Source organism: Podarcis muralis, chromosome 17, assembly GCF_964188315.1.
Source record: "Podarcis muralis chromosome 17, rPodMur119.hap1.1, whole genome shotgun sequence".
In the NCBI taxonomy this organism is placed as follows: domain Eukaryota; kingdom Metazoa; phylum Chordata; class Lepidosauria; order Squamata; family Lacertidae; genus Podarcis; species Podarcis muralis.
Window position 1 is genome coordinate 12,297,478 of NC_135671.1, and position 24,458 is coordinate 12,321,935.

Sequence of the window (24,458 nt, forward strand, 5' to 3'; positions counted from 1 at the left end):
CAAATCATTCTAGCGCAGTTAACACATGACAGAGAGACACACTGTTGTTTTGAGGCAGTTGTTTGTAAAAAGTTGGGTTAAATAATGAGCATTCAGGTAATGAACTAAGGGGAGAGAGTTTCGTGCTGTTCCCATTGCTAAACACACAGTTTGAAGATTAACTATGCGGTTGTAGTTGAAATAAATAATGGGCAAAAATATTCATTTGTATGGCTGCAGGTCACCGTAATGCTCAAGTCCCCTCCTAGCTAGTTACCATAGCTTCAGGAATGCTTCAGCCAAAGCAAGCCTCTTCTACAGAGAAACTTAGTTCAGGGTTCTTTGCCCACTGAACGTTTCTTTGGCAAACACCTGAGACATAGTTGTAGCACAAAGACAGTGAACCTTTCTCCCTCTAGAGACTCAGCAGCCTGCACCCACTGAATGGTTTTAGGCAGCTTGATAAACTAGTTCTTAATTCTCCTAAACCTACAGCCCTTAGCCACTGAAGAAACAAGAGATTTCCTGGTCACCCACAGTTGTTGTGTGCTTTGGTGTTATTTGTTTTAGTTATTTATTCAGTAGTATTGACTGCAAAACAAAACAAAAATTAAGCAGTTTACAAAAATTTAAATTAAATCACTAAAATACTCAGTTAAAACAAGTATTTAAAAGCTTCAAAGGATGATTAAAGCAAACAGCAGCGAAAAAGAAGACCAGTGCTATTTTTCTAAAAAAAGAGGTGCTGGAATTCACCACGAACACCTCCCTTGTTCTCTTATAATAGCAATGGTGCCCACCTGAGATGTGCTGGGACTGAGCTCCATCAAATCGTGGCTGAAAAAAGCCCTGGATGAAACACATGTAAGTTCTACATGTCTGAATAGGGTTGCCTGAACAAAAAATGTTTTAAGACCAAACTGAGAAAACTGCTTAGGATAAGGTTTTCTGGTGGTTAAATAGTGTTGCTTTTATTGCCACAGGGGGACGGGGGGTTGTGGGTGTTTTGTATCATGCCTTACGCACAACAGTATACACTGTTTGTATTGATCAATACAATCCTTGTGTTGAACAACAGGATACCATCCCAAGAACATTATGAAGCCAATACAGTCATACCTTGGATCCCGAATGCCTTGTGACTTGAACGTTTTGACTCCTGAAAGCCGCAAACCCGAAGTGAAGGTTCCGGTTTGTGAATGTTCTTTGAAAGCCAAACATCCAATGTGGCTTCCAATTGAGTGCATTTTCGGAAGTTGAACGGACTCCCGGAATGGATTCTGTTCAACAACCAAGGTACGACTGTATCTAACATGTTGCCTAGTAGCACTCTTAAGTATGAACTGTGTTCCCTCCCAAATCTGTAGAGACAGAGTGAGAGACTTGCTCATTCTCTCATTCTTTTTCCTTTTTTACCTGTCCTTGTCCGACATAGATTTCCTCTCCAGTGCCCAGTTCTTCTTTTCCTCTACTATGAAGACTTCATCCTCTCCACCTTCGGCCAGCGAAGTTAAAGGCCTGAAGTTTTCCCAGGATACATTCCAGGAGCGTTCCGGCAAACAGTCCAATTCTGATGAGACTGCCGGTGGTGTGTGGTGTTTTGAGACACTTCTTTCTACACCATCCGTGTCAGAGAGTCCACTTTCCTTCTGCTCCTCTGCTTTTTGGATCCAAAGGATTTCCACCCCTTGAAATTCCACGTGTTTGCTCACAGCCGCCTCTTTGGATATCCTCCTCTCGGGCGCTCTTTCTTCCTTGTCTGAATCAAACACAGAAAACTCCCGCTCAAAGTCTGCCCAGGCACCGCCAAGGACTCCTGAAGCACCCACCTTTCTGTCCTCTGGCTGGGCCAGAGCTTTATGGCAACTGGTTTCACATATTTTGTGGGCTTCCTCAGTTACACTGCCAGCAGTTCGTAAGGTCTCAGGCTGTATTTCCACAGTTAAGACCATAGAGTCTTCTTCTGCGATCCAATACAATTTTCTCTCCGCTGTTGCTTCAGATGGAAGAGGCATTTCTGGAGGTTTTTCTTGGCCTGCAAGAACCACCTCCCTGGCTGCCTCCTCAGCTCCACTGCCAACTTTCCTCTCTTTTTCCATTTGCATCTCTGAACCAAAAGCATCGTTTTCCCTGTCAAGTGCCTTTTCAGATTCTAAATCTTGGGAGGTTTCTATAGTCTCACTCGGCCTGCCAAACTGTTCTGACACTTCTTCCTCTTGGGGAGCCATTTGTAACCCCTCAGAGAAAAACTCTACCCCATCACTAGGTCTGCCGTTCTCAGAAGGCAGCTGGTCACATGGCTGCCCGTCAGAAACACACACTAGTTCGTCTTCGTGAACCTCAGAGGGAATTTCCGAAGTTTTGGCACCTTCCTCCACAGCCCCATATTCCGGGAATTCGTTGTTGATGTTGTGTGGAAGGAGAGTGCTACCTCCATGGCTGCCTGCAAAAAAATAAGCAAAATAAGAAGGACTTAATTCCAGCACCGATATTTTGTCTGCATTCATATTACATGGAAACAGTGTTCCATTTCGGTCTCTCTTGCATGATGTCATTTCTCATTCAGTCTTATTACTGGGCTTGCTTTTAATACAGCTTTGGGGTTTGGGACAGCATTGCATTTTGGAAAGCCAGGCTTCCAAGTTTTAAAAGTTCCAAACAGTCTGCCATCACCTCTTTCTGAGGGAGATGCAGTTCTGAGAGAGGGGCTAGGAATCGCCCGACAAAGAATTCCCTTCTCCAGCTGAAAACCTCCAAGAGCCATACACTTCAAAGGAAGCCATTCAAGCTAAACTGGCTCAATAAATCCACTCACCTGCTTGCCAGCATCATGCACACCTGCACCACACAATGATCCCCTTCTGTACCACTGGCACTTCTTAAAAACACCCAACAGGAAGAGACTGAAGCCACACCTACCATCTCACACTTTGATCTTTCCCTGCTCCTGCTGATGACACGCTGGGGAGGAAACAAGTCACAGTTTGTGTTGTCACTACATAAGAACTGGACAGGTGCTTTGTTTCCGCTGGGAAAAAACCACGTGCAGAAGGCCATGAAGAACCTTTGACTTCCACTCCTGGCTGTTTGCAGAGAAACAAACCACAAGGCTAGGTTCGCACATAATGACAAGCCTCCCTTCTTTCCTTCCCTGTGCAGCATCAGCAGGAGTGGGAGAGCAAAACTGCAGGGGCTTTTAAGCAGTGTGCCCCAAAATACTAAGCGTTTACTTTAAACCAGGACTGACCTGCTGCTGCTGCTGCTGCTGCTGCTGCTGCCCAGGACTGACCTGCTGGGAGCCTGAAGGGCCCAGCCCTGTTTCTCTCCACCTGGCTTGGGGCGGAGCCAGACGGGAACCATCACCTCCTGTGATGAGGCTGCATTTTAATATTTTAATGGTTCAATGTTTTAATGTTGTATTTTAATCTTGTTTTTAAGTTGCATTCATTCAACTTGTTTTTATTATTGCTTGTTAGCTGCCCTGAATCCGGCCTTGGCTGAGGAGGGCGGGGTATAAATAAAAATTATTATTATTATTATTATTATTATTATTAAGGACTGCTGACACTGCTGCTGGGCAGAGAGAGCTCCGTTTTTGTTTTGTTTTTAAATTGCTTTTATTTTTTATCTATGTCATTTTAAATTGTGATTGATATTAATGCTGTACTCTTAGTTTTAGATTTTATGATTTACGTGGAAATTGCTTTCCATCTGGTTGTGTACTTTTTGATGTGTTTTATTTATTGTTTATGACTTTTGTTATGTTGGCAATTATGTAAATCTTGTCATGTTGTGAGCCGCCTTGAGCATTGTTTTAACTATGGAAAGGTGGCATACAAATAAAATGATGAATGAATGAATGAATGAATGAATGAATGAATGAATGAATGAACGAACCATTGTTTAGGGTGGTATGTGAACCACACTACTTAATGTTACTTGTTTTTGTTTTGGGGGTGGTTGGGGTTGTATTATGTGCCATACATGTTAGAAGACATAGCTATCCCCAATGCTGTTTAGGATAGTAGGTTTACCTTTTTTCTTCTTCCAGATGGCTGAAAACTGAACTACTTAGCAAGCCAACAAGGCAGATCTCCCAAAGGAGATCAGCACTCAGTAGCACCCATTGTTCAGATTCAATAATGGCTTCGATTGTTTATAAACAGAAGCCGCAGAGTCCTTCTCCTGAGTAGCAAGTTTAAAGGATGCTTTCTTGATCGGCAAAATACCAAAGCATTGCTCAAAGGACAGAAAACTGCTATTCAGTTTCTAGATTGCTCGGCATCCTCTTTACACTTGCGTATAATGCTTCTTAAGTGTTCGGTGTCCTTCGATACAGTTTCTCAGTAACCCATGGAACAATGGCTTAAGGAGAGGCTAGGTGGCTTGCCCAAATGTGTGCTTGCCACTGCCCTTCACCTTCCCCCAGGTGGGAAAAGAGGGGCCTTGCTCTCTTCTGATGCCCCTGTTCCACTCACGGGCTCCAGTCTGGGTCTAGGCTGGGGTAGAGGCTCTCTCTGGGACAGTCTCCGACACACTCAGAAAGCACCATCTTCTCACTAATCCCTTCTATTGCTTTTCTTCAAAATCTCTTTTTTCCCCCCACCTCCCTCCAACATGCTTCCCAACACCACCCAACAGGATTCCAGACATTTCTCCCCCCAACTCTCATGGGCTCAGGCCTGGAAATTTGCAAGTGAAGGAAGCAGCTTGCCAAAGAATGAGTTGCAGGGGAGAAGAGTTCCACTTCAGCCCATGCTTCCCCCAACCTAGGGATGAGGTTGGGGAGCTATATTCCAAAAAATCTAGAGCGCACAAGGCTGAGGAAGGCTGGTCTAGACACACTTGCTATCTGGCTTAATGCGCAAATAACTTATATTGTCATTCATGTCTTGTATGGATCAGTACTTATTCAGTCACATATGCCTCAACCTTCAGTCAGATGTGTACAGCTTAACACCTGTGTTTACCACACTAGTGAGACCTAGGCACTAGTGGGGCTATAGCAGAGGCAAAATTTAAAGTAGGGCATTCCTGCTTTATAGCTCAGTGGCCGAGCCACTAAGTGCTGATTGGCAGTCTGTTGGCAGGTGGTCCAGGCCACTAAGTGCTGATTGGCAGCCTGTTGATAGGCGGCTTCCTTTGCCTGATCCCAGAGCCATGTGCCCAATAGCTGCTATAGGACAACTGAACAATTGTCGCTTAGGAAACAATTCAAGTGGACCTGAGGTCACACTGACACAATCACCGGTGGTGAGACAATGGCCACTCGGGCGGTCATATAATTTTGCATCCTGCCTGCTGCAGGTGAATTTTCACTGCCAATTAAAAAAATCTCCAGCTGTATCTGAAACAGGGTAGCTTAGTCTTCTGCTGTTAGACAATGGGGAAACCCAAAAAGAGAAAACCACAGGCTAGAGGTAAGGCTTCAGGGGCTAGTGGAGATCTAAATCTGTCCTGCACAATAACCATGGAATCCCTAAGCCCAATTCTTGGGTTCCTAAAGTGTGGTTTACGGACCTATGGTAGGAATGGCAGTCCATCCAGGTGGTCCATGAAAGGTTGTGGAAGAGCAGTCAAGAATACTTTACTTGGCCTTATTTTTCTGACAATAGGGATCAGTGGCTTTTGACCTGGACTGGATTTATCAAGCAGGGTAAAAGTGTTCTGGCCTAGATCCCATTACAGTGGTACCTCAGGTTACAGACGCTTCAGGTTACATACGCTTCAGGTTACGGACTCCGCTAATCCAGAAATAGTACCTCGGGTTAAGAACTTTGCTTCAGGATGAGAACAGAAATCGTGCAGCAGTGGCGGGAGGCCCCATTAACTAAAGTGGTGCTTCAGGTTAAGAACAGTTTCAGGTTAAGAACGGACCCCCAGAACGAATTAAGTTCTTAACCCAAGGTACCACTGTATTTCCATATTACAGTGCTGGTGCAATCAACCATTTCCCAAAAAAGCTTTTTATCAATTAAAGGGGCTCTGATTCCGGGGGGGTGGGGAGTATATTAAGTGGTCTGCCAAGCCCTCTGGCAATTTTTAAATAGTCCAGAAAACCATGAGATTTCAGAACTGCTGCTCTAAGCATTATATGAGATAGAGCAAAGCCAAAGTCGTAAGATTCAGAGACTGATTTCCACTCATACCACTTGATACCCTACCAGTCGGCACTTTCCAACGCCACTTCAATATAATCTTGAGAGGCTGAGCTATGAATCATTAAAGCTCCAGATTTGGATCACGGCTCATCCACAAACTCACACGGCAGCCTGATTCCATCAGCCCACCCTAGCGCAAAATGGGAATAATAATACCACCTTACAAGGTAGTTGTAAGAATAACATAATAGGAAGCACTCTGAAATACTTGACAGCACCAAGCAGGTGTTAGCACTGATATAATTACCGATAGCTGAAATATATGGTAGCATTAAAAAAAATAAAATTGCACAGTTTACCACTTATCAATCAGGAGCAATGAGCAAATGCCAGCCTCACTTTCAATTTCTAATTTCACTTGCAAATGAACTTCTGGGAGGATTAAAGCTGTGCTCTGGCTTCGCTGTGCTAGCAGTAATGCGATTATTCTTTAAAAGTCTGCCGGCTCTCTTCTTTAAAAGTCCTCTCCTCCCCATCCAAGAGCGCCTCGTTCTATTCAGGTACAAAAGCTGTTTTTTTAAAGTGTTCCAAGCTCTTTAAGAGAAACTCCTCCCTCGTTCCCATCAAGCCACACAGCATCATGTCTTGTTCAACAACGAGCATATCACGTCAATCCTCCACTCACCCACCCTCCCCGGCCCGACAGCCCAATATAACTGCCTCACAAACAAGACCAGTAAAAGGAACACAGCTACAACATTTTAGGTGCCACTCCACGGAAGGAAATCAGGGAAATCATGCATACTGAAAAGGAACTGGGTAAATCTCCCTTCCTGCCCCCCAGGTAAACCCTTTTGCAGTCTATCTCTTCCCCCTCCCAACTTAAGTTTTATTTCTTTCTGGTAAACATATTTCTGCCTTGAGGTATAAGACTGCATGAGAAAGCTGAGCCAGTGCAGCGAATATAGCCTGGAAGCAGCTGGCGTCTTTCCTGATGACGGGGGCTTTTAAGAATCCAAAAACTTAATTGAGCATTGGAATAAATATGATCTATATGTCACACATTAAAAAGCCAAAGGGAGACCGTCGGCTGAATGCCTGAAACTAGCTCGGGAAGCAAAGCACATTCATAGACCTCCCCCCGCAGAAAATGAGAGTGCTCTTTTACACACACGTTTGTGGGTGCGTGAGTTTGCGCGTGTCCCTAAATCCCTATCATCTCCCTGAACAAATAAGATATAATTTTGTTGAACAGAGGCTACTACTCACAGAGATTACTGTAGCTCCAGCAGTTACCCATTGGTCAATGAAAACACACAGATCATCAGTTTATCTAATAAGGATGCAAGCTTAATTCAATTGCTGCCGTTCTAAGTCAACTGGATTTCAGAATAGTTTCAAATTTCCTGGCGGTGGCGGCAGCAGCAGCCCGCTGCCCTGCATTGCACACAGTGATGTAAATGGAAGCATTCTGAGCATTATGAAACTGGAGAAAGGACTGCAGTCTCATTCCAGCTATGGCTGAAGATGAGTCCACCTCAGCAGCTTGTAGCAGAATAGCTACAGTAAGCTTTTCTCAAAATAAAAATAAAAATCAAGATCTACTGTCTGGATATCATTTTTGCAGCCGACGTTAATGATTAACGAGAGTTAATTTTATTCCTTGTTAGGCGTCATCGTAAAGCAAAAACCAAATAAAAGCAAGGAGGAGAAGTTCCGGTGCATTAATACCAGTGACACAGCAACGCGCACACAATCAATAATGGCACGCCGTAATTGAGCATTTTCTTTTATGGATTTACAAATGAAAGCAAGCTCACCATGCTTGTCTGCTGCTTTTATATTATGTCTATTCAGTTCTGAATATTTTTTTACAATATAGGTGCCCCCCCCCCGGTGTTATGCATACATGTGCACACAGAATTCAGGATAGTCAGGGCAGTGTATATGCCAGGACTTTGTAGGAGCAAAAGGGAAAAGTGCAAAAGAACATACTGAGCATGGAATATCAGCTATCTTCTTATAAAAAAATCACATTCTCACACTCAAGTATCTTTCCTTCATGACTTCACAAAAATATACTTGAATTAGCCTGGTTTGCATGTCACAATAAACCATAGTTAAATGCAAATTATGGTTTACTATAAATGAGAAACAAGCTGGGGCATGCTGCTGAAAAATTCTCACTGGGCTCTTCTCCAGCTGCTGCGCCATCAGGAAACAAGCCAGATGTTGGCTTGTCGTGTCCAAACCCAGGCTCATGATTTGTTTCTCTCTCATGAGCGGTAACCAAAGTTTGTTCTTGTCTTAGCATTTGCAGTTTGTTTGGAGAGAAACAGACCGTGATCCTGGGTTTTGACAATAAAAGATGACAACAGGAGAAGGAGCAGCGGATAAGCACAAGAATTTGTCAGTAGCATGTACCAGTATGCTTTGCAGTCACAGTAAACCATGGTTTGCTTTTAACTATGGCATCGTGTGACTCGAGAACTAGGCCATACTGTGAGCCATGTAAAGCTCCTTGCTTCTCCTCATAAGTAACCAGACCAGAGTACAGTATGCAGAGTTGTAAAGCATACACAAAAACAATTTTGCATAATTGCCGTATTTTTTGCTCTATAGGACGCACTTTTCCCCCCTCCAAAAATTAAGGGGAAATGTGTGTGCGTCCTATGGAGCGAATGCAGGCTCCTTGGCTTCGCGGCGACGCGCCTGACCTGGAAGCCGGAGGAGGAACAGAAGGGTCTCCTTCTGTTCCTTCTCCAGCTTTGCTGAAGGGCACTGCGCCTTCTCCCTCTCTGCGCAGCACCTCTCCTGTGAAGGAGAGGCACTGCACAGAGAGAGAGAAGGCGCAGTGCCCCTTCAGTGACGTGCCTGTCCTGGCTTCTGCTTTAGCCGCACGCAGCCTCTTTGGGCAGGGGGAGCCTTCATCCTGCTGCCCTGAAGAGGCTTGGTGCGGTTATCCCAGAAGCCAGAACAGCCACACGGTATCCCAGAAGCCAGATCCCTTTTGCTGTTCTGGCTTCTGGGGTTCAGAATATTTTTTTATTGTTTTCCGCCTCCCAAAACTAGGTGCGCCCTATGGTCCGGTGTGCCCTGTAGTGCAAAAAATACGGTATAAAGGCTATACAGGATGCAGTTGTCTTAGCACAAAACTTCAATGTTGTTAGCACAAAGGGGAGAAACCCCTGCCAATTTTGTGATTTAAAACAAGAACATCAGGGTAATTCAAATGCTGTCACCCAGGTGCCTATCAGAAGCCCACAGTTGAACATCAGGGTAATCCAAAAGCTACAAAAGGATCTCAATAAGCAGCAAAAAGTGAACATTACTAATCTGTATGTGAGAGAATCTCAGCCAGATAATTTAAGCGGGGCAAAGGAAGCCTGACTCTGGAACATAACTTAATGGGAAGTAAAACAGGAACTACGTTATTTATTTGCATACTGAATGTTTATAGTCGCTCCATAATATGGTTTCACTTGGTGGTTAACAAAGGAAATACAGAAGAAGAAGAAAAACATTAACAGCTACCAAAACCACAATCAAAACAAATGTTTTGCCTATCATTATGCCTTTCTTCTTTTTTAATTACACCCATTCATCGACTAAAATATTTCAGCATTAATTAAAAATGCAGTTACTGATGTAACATTTTACCATACTTTATTAGGATTACTGTATTTCATTGCGGGAAATTACAGGAAAACCGGTTTGCTACAATTTGCAAATTCAACTAGAACGTAAGATGAGCCCTGCTGGCTTCAGAGAATGGCCCATGTAGTCCAGTACAGTGGTACCTCGGGTTGAGAACTTAATTCGTTCCGGAGGTCTGTTCTTAACCTGAAACCGTTCTTAACCTGAAGACCACTTTAGCTAATGGGGCCTCCCACTGCTGCCACGCTGCTGGAGCACGATTTCTGTTCTCATCCTGAAGCAAAGTTCTTAACCCGAGGTACTATTTCTGGGTTAGCGGGGTCTGTAACCTGAAGCGTCTGTAACCTGAAGTGTATGTAACCCGAGGTACCACTGTATCCCATTCTCACAGTGGCCCCCCCAGATGCCTATTAGAAGCTCGCAGTTAAACAATCACAAACATTTGCCTGCTTGCCTTTTTGCCACTTACTTGTGCATCACACAGGATAACTTGAGCAAAGGGTCCATAAGGAATTATGTTCTTATCAAGCAACTGTGTGGTGTTGCCCTCTGGAAGCCTGATGTGGTCAGTTGCAACACAGAGGCCAGAGAGGGAACTGAGGCTCAAAGCAGGCAAGAGGATATTTACCCAAACACATGTGCGCTGCCAGGGGCATAGAAAGGGGGGTGCGGTCAGCCCCAGGTGTCATCCTTGAGGGGGGTGACAAAATGGCACACCACAGGGGTCGACACTTACTGCCTGCAGTGCGCAGGAGCCACGCATCTCTGCTGGGAGTGATGTGGTGGCTCGGGGCCATGGCAGCGTGGGCCTTGCATCCACCAGGCGGACTCCGTAGGCAGCTCACTACACCACCCCCAGGGGCGGCTCACCCCACCCACACCACTACGGGTGCCGGAGCAGCTAGCTACGCCCCTGCGTGCTGCTTTGGGCTATGAAGTGTTGAGGGGGGTGGGAGAGCTGGAAACAATGCCAATGTATTTCACATCTGGCAACCAATGTGCCGCCCCTTTGGTTTCAGAGAGCACATGTGTAGACAAGTCTAAAAAGCCCAGGACACAAATTTTCATGGCCCTCTAGCAGCTACGGTGGCTCATTTACCAGAAGTAATGTATTTAGTGTTAACTCTGGAAATGTATACAGTGGTACCTCGGGTTAAGAACTTAATTCATTCTGGAGGTCCGTTCTTAACCTGAAACTGTTCTTAACCTGAGGTACCACTTTAGCTAATGGGGCCTCCCACTGGTGCTGCACCACTGCCATGCAATTTCTGTTCTCATCCTGAAGCAAAGTTCTTAACCCGAGGTACAATTTCTGGGTTAGCGGAGTCTGTAACCTGAAGCGTCTGTAACCCGAGGTACCACTGTACTCAATTTGGACCAAACGAAGTCTCCTAGAGAAAATGCAATGCTTCCTTCCTTCCATTTTCTCTAACCACTTCCTGAATCAGGTGTGAGTGCCATTCCCCAAACCCAAGAATATGTTTTAGAAAAGAGCAGGGAGGCAGCCCTGACTTCCTGAAGCCATTTCCCCAACTGCTTGAGCGACAGCATTCTGAGTGTTGCAGTAAAGCTCCTCAGTGAGACGTAACCAATCGGAGTAAAGCGATTTGCATTAATATATTAATGTAAAAACACACACATCCCATTAGCCAAGCTGCAAATAACCAAATCTCTCTGTAATGATTGGCTACGATAATCCTGCAGCTCTCCTGACAAACCTTTTCAGGATTTGTTCCAAGCCATTTGCTCGTGACAAAGAAATCATCACCTCCGGAATGGGGCGAGGCTGTCACTTCAGCAACCGTGCCATTTGAGACAAAACCACAGTTTATATGGGAGGAGCGGAAAGTGGTCTACGTATGGTAAGTGCACGGGAGGTAGCTTTGCAGATGATCACACTATCCTGAAAAAATGATGGTACAGATGACATCCCTTTTTGCAGTCCTCCAGCATCATAAACATGGTTATGAAGCCTATCACACATATTAAAATCTGCATTACTGTATATAAAACCACAACATCTCCAATGGAAAATATACTGTGGAGTGGAGATGGGCAAAAGGGTTCATTAGCTACTTTAGAGGTGCCACTTTACAGCATTAACCTTATGGACAGAATTACTTTGCTACAGGGAGAAAATGCCAGTAATAGGGCTCTAATCTTCCGTAAGTCCCACTGAATTGAGTGGGGCTTTCTTCTAAGTGGACGCACACAGGATTATGCAGTCAAAATTAAGTGTCTGAAGAACACAAGCACACAAAACGCTATTTTCTCCCAACTACTGTGAAGGTATATAGCTTGGACATTGAAATAACAGCCCTTGCAAGAGCAAGTCTGCTAGGACCCAGATGCTCTGCTTCTGTTGATGGTGTCAACTGCAAAAAACACCCCCCCAAAAAAAAAAAAAAAAAAAAACAGTCTGACAAGCAAAGGAGAGAGAAGAGAGAAATAAAACATTAGGAAAGGGAGAAAATATGAAGGAAAAATTTCCGTCTGGAAACGTCCACTGGCGCAGAATTCGGTAGCCAGGTTGCTCACTGAGGCAAGAGGCATGCAATGGCAGGAGAGGAGAATTTAGGGATATAAGAAATAGTGAGACTGGGAAGAGATGTTTCTGTTCACCCGGGCACTTAGCTCTTAACTGGGGTCATAGGGTACAACGAGAAGCCCATATTGGTGTTCAACTTTTCATACGAGGCACTACACTTCTGTAAAACAAGAAAATCCTTAATAAAAAATATTTTTTTAAAAAAAACTTTTCATATGGTTCGGTACGATTTGTCCTTTTTATTATCGCTCTCAGTCAATTAATGTTCTGTATATTTTTGGTGCATTTTAAATCCTGTATCCAGTGTTAGAAACTAGGTATATCAGCTAGGCGCCAAATGGCTCCTTAAACCAGGCTTACAGTCGCCAAAACGGAATGCCTAGTTGCCATTTGGGGGCCAGGCGGCTCAAAAGTCGTATTTTTCCACATGAATTTTTGGTTCCCGAAATTCGCTGTGATTGTGCAAATAAAATACGACGGATAGACTTCTACAGGATGTGTTACTAGTGTGTGAAAACAGACAAGATCTAAGGATCCTCAGGCATGTACCTCCAGATGGTAGAGACGTAAGGCGCCATCTTGGCGCCCGGGCATCTTTGCTTAGTTGCAAGTGGCTAGTAGCACCTGGTGAATTTTGAACACATCCTGTATCATGTATGTTTTTAAAACTGTACACCACTTTGAGACATTTTTGGAGTAAGCAATGAATAAATGTAATAAGTAAAATCATAATAATAGCCAAATGGGTGTCCGGCCCAAGTTTGTTTCAGAGACAAAGAACCGTAAGAAGGGAGAACAAGCGGTGTTGAAGGTTCCCACCAACAGTTAGCGCCTTAATAGCAAGATGAGAAGGCACACAGGACACTTGCTTATTTTCTCCCACTGTGGCAAGATGTACAGTGGTACCTCGGGTTACATATGCTTCAGGTTACAGACCCTTCAGGTTACAGACTCCGCTAACCCAGAAATAGTACCTTGGGTTAAGAACTTTGCTTCAGGATGAGAACAAAAATCGTGCTCCGGTGGCACGGCAGCAGCAGGAGGCCCCATTAGCTAAAGTGGTGCTTCAGGTTAAGAACAGTTTCAGGTTAAGAACGGACCTCCGGAACGAATTAAGTACTTAACCCGAGGTACCACCGTATTGTACTTTTTTCGAAATTCTAGCAATTATGAATAAAGTTGTATCTATACATCTACATGAGCATTTGCGAATCGGTGTCCTCTTTTCGATGTCGCAGCGCCGCCACCCCAGTACTGCCCAACTGTGCAAAGGCCCCGCCTTCTCAATTCACAGCCTCACCAGTTAAAATTGATCTTCACCGATTATCATGTAAAGCTTTGATAGAGCCACCGAGGAATGCTTGCAGCTCTAAACTTGAGGCCTGTGTGGAAGCAAGTGGGTCCTGAACAAAACGACAACCAAAAACAAATTTAAAACACGTGCACAAACTTTACTTCTGGGTTTTTGAGTGCTAATTAACTTGTCGTTTTTGCAAAGCCAGAACAGCATAGGCTACTTTGTGCTAATTCATAAGGGACCTTTCTGACAACTCAAATGTCTGCAGGTGGCATACTCCTCATTTTTTAAATGAGGAGGGGGAAATCAAATTGGGGAGGTGGGTTCGCATATTTAGAGAACACCATGCCCTTCTTAATCACATGCCCCTTTAAACTCTTTGGCAATATCTGAGCAAATATTTTCATGGCTAAACCTTAATAAGCAGAGCTCCAAGTTTTAATCAAATAATCAGTGTGGCTAATCACCTTAAAGAATTAATTGCAGATTAAAAACGATCACAAAATTAAGCCGGGAGGCCAATAACAAATGAAAGTTCTAGGTCTTTGGATTGTTGCAGGACCTTCATGATGCATGATTGAAAGAGAAGATGCATCCGTTTCAGGTCCAATGAAAAAGAAACTTGAAAACAGAAATTTCCTCCTCACAAAGCTGTCACACAGCTTGTTGTTTCAGGGGAAACTACAGTGGTACCTTGGGTTACGTATGCTTCAGGTTACATACGCTTCAGGTTACAGACTCCGCTAACCCAGAAATAGTGCTTCAGGTTGAGAACTTTGCTTCAGGATGAGAACAGAAATCGGGCTCCAGCAGCGCGGCAGCAGCAGGAGGCCCCATTAGCTAAAGTGGTGCTTCAGGTTAAGCACAGTTTCAGGTTAAGAACGGACCTCCGGATCGAATTAAGTACTTAACCCAAGGTACCACTGTACTAGTTGTTCTGCTAACGATGACCACAGTAGGCATCGGAAGCGTACAGCTCACTTCCCCAGCAGGTATCTATCATAAATATCATAAATAACTGGCATTCCCTCTTTTTGCCTTTGAGGGACGGCTTGTTAAAAAAAACTTTTTTAAAAAAAAACATGGCATCTTAGGGATCAGAATATTTATTGTGGCGTTTAGCTTTCACAGAATAGAGTCCCTGGCTGACACAGTTTTCTATTTGGGTGTTGACAACATTTTGTTCCTAGTGAGTTGCAGGAAGAGCTGCCATTTGGAGATTTATCTCCTTCTCCAGGGCCTAAATTTGAGGGGGGGATGGATGTCCCTTGGTGGGGAATATGTGGCCCCTGCAGCTGTTACTTGGACCAAACTTCCATCAGCCGCAGCCAGGACCAGAGCGGATTTAGGGGGTTGAGACCGGTTCAGTCACACTGGGCACAGAGCCTTGGGGGGCACTCTGCAACTATGATTTAGAATGGATAGAAAGAAGTGAGGGCACCAGGTTTGGGCATCACACAGAGCACCCACTGAAATATGAGACCCCAAACTCTGCCACGGCCAGCACGGGGTAGTTGGGTGCAGGTTGGCACAGGCTGCAGTGCACAGATAACCATTTAACAAACTGCAGCAGCGGAGGTGTATTAAGATGGCATACTTTATGGCATTCAGTATGGAGAAGGATATATACAGAGATATGTACTCATACCTAAGGGACGCGGGTGGCACTATGGGTTAAACCACATAGCCTAGGACTTGCCGATCAGAAGGTCAGTGGTTCGAATCCCCGTGATGGGGTGAGCTCCCGTTGCTCGGTCCCTGCTCCTGCCAACCCAGCAGTTCGAAAGCACGTCAAAGTGCAAGAAGATAAATAGGTACTACTTCGGCGGGAAGGTAAACGGCATTTCCGTGTGCGGCTCTGGTTCGCCAGAAGCGGCTTAGTCATGCTGGCCACATGACCTGGAAGCTGTCTGCAGACAAACACCAGCTCCCTCGGCCAGTAAAGCGAGATGAGCGCCGCAACCCCAGAGTCGTCCGCAACTGGACTTAACAGTCAGGGGTCCCTTCTTTACCTTTACCTTTTACACATACCTAGCCACACTTCAAGCACATTGGCTTGAGTTTAGAAGCAGTCCTGAAGTGAATAGTGAATTTCAGCGGTATAGATATTAGAATTCATAATAACAGTCTAAGTCTAGCCATGGATATATAGTTCCCCCCATCACCTCTAAGTCCATGAGATACTATTGGGGAGCGGAGATCCTTAAGCAGTTAATCAGTACAGCTAGTAAATTAATCAACCAAAACTTAATCTGATTAATTGGTGGGTGGGGGGGTAATCTTTATTGGTGGAAGTGAAAGTTGAGGGTACACCTTTTATTTTCTTTCTGGGCTTCATTAGAGCTAGTGTGTTACTGTAACAGAGCATGAAAGAAATATTCTAGATCCCCTCTCTTGCAAAGTGAGAGCTTTGGTTTATTAAGTTTTCTTTTTAAATTGTTTTTATTAAAGATTATCTTGGGTTACAAAAGTACATACATCATCTCTATTTTCAGACCATATAGTCCTTTCTGCAGTTGTAAGTTTATTGCTCTTTCTTCAAGGGCATCTATATCGTTTGGCTCGTATGGGGGGAAAAAGCAATCAATCCGCTAAGAGGCAGGTGACTGAGTACAAAATTCGTTAGTCAGTTGGCATCCCTTCTATTAAGTAATCTAATCGTATCTCTTTTCACTTCCACCATGAGATTATGTGGACTGAACGCTATGATGACTGCTCTACCAATGTGAGCAATACTCTGGGTTTCTTGAATAAAGACTGTTCCATAAACAAATATGGGTTTTTTAAAAAAAAAATTAAAAAACCTTCTTGACACGAGCCAAGTTCTACAAGTCAGTAAATGTTTCTTATGAGGCACTTCAAGAGTTTTCCTCACTTGAAACGCCAATGCTTGGGAACTTTCACTAATGAATCAATGGCCCCTTTCTTCTCCCATCGCTCCAAATAAAAGCTCCTTTAGTTTTCCTCTTTCTTCTGTTTCCTAAAAGAGCGAGGATGGGACTGGGTGAGAGAGAACCTTTTTCCCCAGGTCTGCCAAAATTAGCCTAATGTGCAAACACAGACACAAACCACCACCTAGAATTATCGTATTGGCCTGAATACAGTGGTACCTCAGGTTACATACACTTCAGGTTACATACGCTTCAGGTTACAGACTCCACTAACCCAGAAACAGTACCTAGGGTTAAGAACTTTGCTTCAGGTTGAAAACAGAAATCAGGTGGCTGAGGGGGGAGGCCCCATTAGCTAAAGTGGTAACTCAGGTTAAGAACAGTTTCAGATTAAGAACGCACCTCCGGAACAAATTAAGTACTTAACCCGAGCTACCACTGTATAAGCTTCATTTCCCCCCCAAATTCCAACCATAAAAAGTTAAAGTGCAGCTTATATTTGCAACCTTACGGTATGCAGTCAGGAGCGTGGGGCAAACAGCGCCGCCATGCAGTCCCGTCCTCTCCCCCAAGGCTGGGAAGGGAGAGAGCGAGGAAGGGGAAAGGCCGCCGGCAATGCAGCGTGGCTCCCCCCCCCCCCCAGTATGCAGCCAGGAGCAGCGGGGAATGGAGCAGCTTATATTCAGGTATTTCCCCCCCCCCTCCAATTTTAAAGGTGCGGCTTATATTCGAGTGCGACTTATATTCGGGCCAATACGGTACTTAAAACCCCTGCCCAGTGTGCAGGAGAACTGACTGTGGTTTACTGTGGACACAGCTATAGGCTCAGGACTGCTCGTTCCTGCAAGCTCTGTGTAGCATCCATGCCACGTCACCCTCGCCTAAAGGCTGCCCCATGTTGTTTTCCTATTTCCGCAGAATTGATTTATTTTTTAAAAAACCAAGCATGGAACTAGTAAATCTGGATTAAACGGGGGCAAAGATAGAAGAGCATTTTGATGAAGACAAATATCTCTCAGAGCTGTGAAAAACCTGGGCGCATTAGTAGCACCAAACCACAATTAACTGCCACACTGAAGTACCTGGGGGAGCAGCCCTGAGATCGTTGGTTTTCCAGATCTAAGCCCCCTGCTCTTCTTACAGCAGAAGTGGGTGTGTTATCAGCCAGCTCTTTGTTCACATGTGACAGCTGTCCAGCTCTCTGGAGATGTATGGAAGTGATTGTTTGCTATAGTAATAATAAACAACTACCTGACATTCAGAAGACATCTGAAGGCAGCCCTGTTCAGGGAAGTTTTTAATATGTGACATTTTAGTGTATTTTTCATCTTTGTTGGAAGCCGCCCAGAGTGGCTGGGGAAACCCAGCCAGATGGGCGGGATACAAATAATAAATTATTATTATTATTATTATTATTATTATTATTATTGTATGTCCACACGGACCCTGGTATTACCTCCAGGGTTTGGGGACTTCACAAACCATTGAGCGTAACGAGAGACAGAAGCTTACTACACCCAATGTTCTACCACCTTCTCTTAAAAACCAACTATCCATCACACACCTCAGTGTCTAAACAGACAGTAGTAGCACAGACTCAGTGCTCCTGCTGTTCCATTTCTGTTCCGCCATCCCCAACTTCCCTTGCAATCCTTAGCTTAACACAATCTGCAAAACAAAGTCCTGCTACTGTGCACTGCCTCTAGCACAGACTGCCAATGGTTTTCTGACAGGGGATAGGAAATGCACAGCATTTCCCGTGTTCAGCTAACCAGTGTTTCTCAACCTGTGGGTCCCCAGATGTTGTTGGACTACAACTCCCATCATTCCTAGCCAGCATGACCAGTGGCCAGGGATGATGGGAGTTGTAGTCCAACAACATTTGGGGACCAACATGTTACAGGGGAAGAGGAGAGACATGGGAACAGAGCATTCGGCGATGCAAGGGACCGGCAGCTAGTCTCCAGCACCCTACCTTCTGTGACATCACTATTTTGGGTCCTCAAGAAGCCAGGCAAAATAGGTTGCAGCTTCTAACTGAAGAGAGAGTCAGCTGACCTCCCAGCTTGAATATGGTCAGCTGACTCTCCAAATTCTCAGCTTCCACAATCAGAGGCAGGAATGGTCCTGAATACCAGTTGCTGGAAGCCACAAGAGGGGAGAGTGCTGCTAAGCTCAGGTCTTGCCCGCCATTTTTAATAGAGGCATCTGGTTGGCCACTTTTAAAACAGGATGTTGAACTGGATAGGTTGATCCAGGAGGGTCCTCTCACATTCAGATGCTTCAGAGACTTCAGGATTCCCCTGAAGTATGGCCCCAGCCACTGGCGTATCATTGAATAATGCAATTTATTCAGAATTTTATTTTGCCCTTAACCTTTGTTGCACACCACTCTGACACTTTCTGTTAAGTGGTACAGTGGTACCTTGGTTTAAGAACAGCCTAGTTTATGAACAACTTGGATTAAGAACGCTGCAAACCCAGAAGTAGGTGTTTTGGTTTGTGAACTTTGCCTTGGAAGCGGAACACATTCCGCTTCCTGTTGTGTGTGTTCCATTTGTAAGCTGAGTCCCCTGCTGCTATGGGAAAGCACGCCTTGGTTTAAGAACATTTTGGTTTAAGAATGGACTTCCAGAATGGATTAAGTTCGTAAACCAAGGTACAACTGTATATAAATCTGTGCAATAAATAAATAAGTCAATAGTGAACCCATGCCTGCCTTTGACCTTGTGTTTGGTTCTGGCTCCCTCATGTCCTCCATTGTTGCCTTGAATCTAGACCTTCTGTTTGGCTTCAGCTCTGCACTTGCTTCTGGCCCTCTTATTCTTGTCTGCCCAGTCTAGAGCCTGATCTCCACCCCCATCTGTGGACCATGCCTACTGCCCTCCAAAAGATTCAGGTAAATTCATATGAACCTTGCAGGATACAAACTATTGGCTTCCAGTAGATCCACTCACTGCTCATCCAAGGTGGTGTGAATTGCCAAGGAGACTTCCAAGGCTGGTGGTCCTCCAGTTGTTATTAGACTACAATTCCCATCTTCCCTGACCACTGGAGATGGAGGCAAACCACAATCTTGAGTCCACATGTCTCCATTCTTGGCTTATGTCCTGTATACCTGAAGGAGCGTCTCCACCCCCATCGTTCAGCCCGGACACTGAGATCCAGCACCGAGGGCCTTCTGGTAGTTCCCTCATTGCGAGAAGTGAGGTTACAGGGAACCAGACAGAAGGCCTTCTCGGTAGTGGCGCCCGCCCTGTGGAACGTCCTCCCTTCAGATGTGAAGGAAATAAGCAGCTATCTTCTTTTTAAAAGACATCTGAAGGCAGCCCTGTTTAGGGAAGTTTTTAATATTTAATGCTGTATTGTTTTTAACACTTGACTGGAAGCTGCCCAGAGTGGCTGGGGAAAGTCAGCCAGATGGGCGGGGTATAAATAATAAATTATTATTATTATTATTATTATTATTATTATTATTATTATTATTATTTAGAGGAAATGAAGGGAGGCAATCATAATCACAGTTGAGAGACCAGGAGCTCCCTTTCCTATACCTGCCTTAATTTCAGATCAAGGATGTGACAACACCAATATGTCCGACTTAAACAAACAAACAGAATAATCCAGTACTGAAGGAGTGCACAATCTTGCACCCAAGAGCCAGCACTTGGGAAATGATCAACGCTTACCAGATTCTGAAATACTTTCATTTTCTGATCCACCAAATAAAAACTCATATTTGGCCTTGGCAACACTCTGAGAATGAGCCGATGCACCGTTAACCCAAACAAAGGCTTCTCCCTGCAAACAAAAATAGAAGAAAAACATGTTCAGTTCACTGTGACACATTCCACTAGCAATGCTCATCTCAAAGCGGGAGTGGGATTTATTTATTTTTTAAAAACAGCAGACTGACCTTGAACATCCTGCAAAGCAAGGTCCTTGCTTATCTCCCTCTTTTTCTCTTAAACACACAGTGGGGGGGGGGGACTATTTTTGCAATGGCAAACATACACCCCCCTCTCATTTCCTTGCTCTTCAGCAAAACGCTTTCCAATTATTAGTTACGCAACTTATACAGCAATCGTATGCGCACTTTCTAGGGCTGAACTCACCAAGGCTTACTTTTCAGTAAACATGCATAAGCTTGACCTACAAATCTCTTAAACCACATTTTTCTATTCTTATGTATACATTGTCAAAGCATACCAGATCGTCTGGGAGATAGGCACCATTTCTCTCCACCCAACGCACATCTGGACACATCACAATCTGGCACATGTTAAAAAGACGATATACAGTCATACGTCGGGTTACAGACGCTTCAGGTTGCGTGATTTCGGGTTGCGTACCGTGCCGAACCCGGAAGTACCAGAATAAATTTTCAGAGCAGTTTTTACAGTTACTGTATATAAAAAATTACTGATTTGGTTATACTATAAGAAATACATAGACAAATAATTACGAAATTATTGTGAGGTTTAATAAGCTATATTTGGACAACTTTTCTGCTGTACTTTATTGGAAGGAGAAAAATAATCATTTCCTTAATAACAATTTAAGCAATTTATTTAACTAAAACATTAACATTATAGCATATGCATGTTTGTTAACTGATGTGGTTAAACCATTTTTTTAAAAAAACTTAAGACTGAGTTTTAGCTCACATGAAAAAATCTTATTTCCCGATTAATAGCCTTTGGACTATAATGTAACTTAAATAGAATACTATCTTTAGAAAGATTTTTCCTTTAGAAAGATCATTGATTTTTATCTACCCTGACGGCAATGACTCTCTGGGATTGCAGACCGGGGTTTCTTCCAACCTCACCAGAAGAAGAAGAAGAAGAGTTTGGATTTGATATCCCGCCTTTCACTCACTTTAAGGAGTCTCAAAGCGGCTAACAATCTCCTTTCCCTTCCTCCCTCACAACAAACACTCTGTGAGGTGAGTGGGGCTGAGAGACTTCAAAGAAGTGTGACTGGCCCAAGGTCACCCAGCAGCTGCATGTGGAGGAGCGGGGAATCAAACCCAGTTCCCCAGATTACGAGACTACCGCTCTTAACCACTAAACCACACTGGCTCTCTCCAGACATCTCCAGAAGATGTCAGAAATGGAACCTGGGACCTTCTGCAGACAAAGCTCTACCAGACAGATGGACCAATGATCTGATTCAAGGCAGCTTCCTTTGTTCTTATGAAATGCCCCAGGACCATGCTATAGCTCCTTCCCATATAAGCATTGCCCAATTTCTGGAGGGCCAACACTGGGCCACAGGGGAACCTCCTTGTCCCCCATCAACCCAGCAGCATCTGAAGTGCTGTTCTGCAGCATCTCCTAATCCCACCAGGTCCCAAGTCTGGGTGCATCTACTGTAGCCATGCCTCAACTCTTAAAGATGCCTGTTTTGACAGAATGAAACCGTAAAAAGCGGGATAGCTCAGTGAATTAACAATGGGGAGGGGAAAATAAATGAGCGAGAGGCAAGGCCACAAACTTGATTCTGAGCAAGCAGAAGTTTGTGGTTGGCACTGAAGATGCCCAATGTGTTTTTCAGCTGATTTGCTGCTGCCTCTGAAGCAGGCAGTCTTCTGCAAAACCTATCCCACTGTCTTGTTACTTTAAGCTTTTAGGTAAATCGGTGTCTCTCACAGAGCTTTCGGTGCTGGCTGCCCTTCCTTTCCTTCCACCAGAGCATTAGCGGTTGCATCTCATCAGTTCCAGCAATGAGCCGGATATTCTCAGAATCTGGCTTCTCCCTTTAAAAAGTTAATGGAACTCTGAAGTCATTCAGAGCCTAAATAAGATCTGTTCTGGCAACTCTGCTTTGCGACTTCCTGTGCTGTCAAGCAATTTTATGAGGATCTTCTGGTCAGACGTAGGGAGCGATAATATGGAAGGCAGTGTGGTCTCGGCTAGGAAGAACAGAAAAGATTGTCAGGGAGTCCAGCTGCTATTTTTTTTGCCTCTGCTGCTGATCTGGTGCAAACCTCAGAACAAACTGGTCCTCCTCTTGTCTTGTAGTTTGGATCTCGAGTGTATGCAGGCTCTCACGAAACAAATTGGGCCGGATTGCTGCCTCTGGGTCATGACACGGTCTTTAGCTTCGCATGCCATTTATCTCACAAGGCCTGCACATAAAGACTACAGAGCCAGTGTGGTGTAGTGGTTAAGAGCGGTAGTCTCGTAATCTGGGGAACCGGGTTCGCTTCCCCGCTCCTCCACATGCAGCTGCTGGGTGACCTTGGGCCAGTCACACTTCTCTGAAGACTCTCAGCCCCACTCACCTCACGGAGTGTTTGTTGTGAGGGAGGAAGGGAAAGGAGAATGTTAGCCGCTTTGAGACTCCTGAAGGGGAGTGAAAGGCAGGATATCAAATCCAAAGTCTTCTTCTCTGACCAGTTAAATGCCCTTAAGTCACATTTTACTTGACGCTTCTCCGGCTCAGAGATCATGTGCACCGTCATATATGAAATGCCACTCAAAAGCATGGTCAGGAAGGCACTGCAGTAGTGTCACTAAAGCAGCAAACATAGGCAGAATTAATCTGAAAGTAAGCACAAGTGGCACTTACAAGGACTGGGCGATAGATTGATATATCATCCAAAACCAGTTCGAAGTCCATATTGTGATATCGGTTTCATGGTTTTCGACCTGGCAATATATTGCAACTCAAGATGTGCGTGTGTGCTATACAAAAATCACAATGCGGGGGAAACTGTGAAGCCAGCCAGTGCTTCTGCACAATTTTATCCTTATTTCAGACTTGAGATACAACAGTCTATCACAATGTTTAGCTGGTGTTATATCACAACGTTGAGAACCATATATTTGCCCAACCCTACTGTCTGCCTCTACATAGTTCCATCCTTATTTCAGACACCGTGTTATATCCGTATATTGCGATATTTAGTTGGTGATTTATTGTGATGTTGAAAACAAGATATCGCCCAGCCCCAGAACTTACTTCTGAGGAAACATGCATGGATTGCTCTGCGTCATTATGAGTTTATAATGTAGACCCCTGGACTTCCTGGTTAACTCCTTGGCTTTCTCTTAGTCTCATCTTCGGGCTGCAATACCACCACTTCTAATTCGGATACTGAGTGCAAACAGAATTACAGTGGTACCTCTACTTACACGCACCTCTGGTTACATATCCTTCAGGATACGCAAACCCAGAAGTATTTTTCCGGGTTTCGCCGCGTGTGCAGAAGCGCTCTACCGTGCGCATGCGCAGAACAGGTGCCTCCGGTTGCAAAAACCTCGGGATCCGACCAGAGCTCCGAAATGGATCCCGTCCACAACCAGAGGCACCACTGTACAGCCAAAACATGGTAAGTCAAAAAACAAAGAGGTGGTATTAGCATAAACAAGATACAGGGAAGGAAGGAAGGAAGGAAGGAAGGAAGGAAGGAAGGAAGGAAGGAAGGAAGGAAGGAAGGACAGCTCAACTGGCCACAGAGTGTTGGTATCAGTTGGAAAAGAACAATGAGAAAGGAGGTGGAGAAAAGAATGAAGTAAATATCCTGGAGGAAAGTGCATCTGGAACCTAGAAAGAGGCGAAAATACACTGAAATATTTTGCAGCAGGCCTTTTGCAAGGGCTGCAAAGTATATACACAAAGTATCAAATGAGATAATAATCATACAACAAAACAACACCACGACAAACTGGCTTATAAGTATAAAACCAAATTTACTAGAATAATAGCTAGAATAGAGACTTGTAACCATTCAAACAACAAACATACTAAGGTGCCATGTGCAAAACAAAGCCTGGAGATACTGTAAACATGGAGTGGATAAATGTACAACTGTATCTTAACAAGTTACATGTGCAGTAAACGTTATACAGACTGGATAAATGAACCGTTCAATGAGTAGCACAAGTCCAATCACAGAACGGCAACCCCGTGCCACCACAACGGCAAGGGTAGCACACTGGAGAATATGAAAAAGTTTTTCAAAGCTGTTTTTCAAA

The 24,458-nt window shown here is 44.4% G+C and overlaps 1 protein-coding gene across 4 annotated transcripts in view; it reads right to left on the bottom strand.

The window, feature by feature from the left end:
• The window catches only part of PSD3 (pleckstrin and Sec7 domain containing 3), a 151,982-nt gene that overhangs the window by 124,151 nt on the left and 3,373 nt on the right, over positions 1-24,458 (bottom strand). The window contains exons 2-3 of one of the 4 annotated variants that reach the window (XM_077921081.1): positions 20,163-20,274; positions 1,396-2,422 (exon numbers count right to left, since the gene is read on the bottom strand). In XM_077921081.1, the coding sequence (XP_077777207.1) occupies positions 1,396-2,422; positions 20,163-20,274 (1,139 nt within the window). Of the gene's footprint in view, positions 1-1,395; positions 2,423-2,794; positions 2,814-7,349; positions 7,396-20,162; positions 20,275-24,458 lie in introns of those variants that run through there. The other 3 variants (XM_077921082.1, XM_077921083.1, XM_077921080.1) reach the window with 3 other exon arrangements.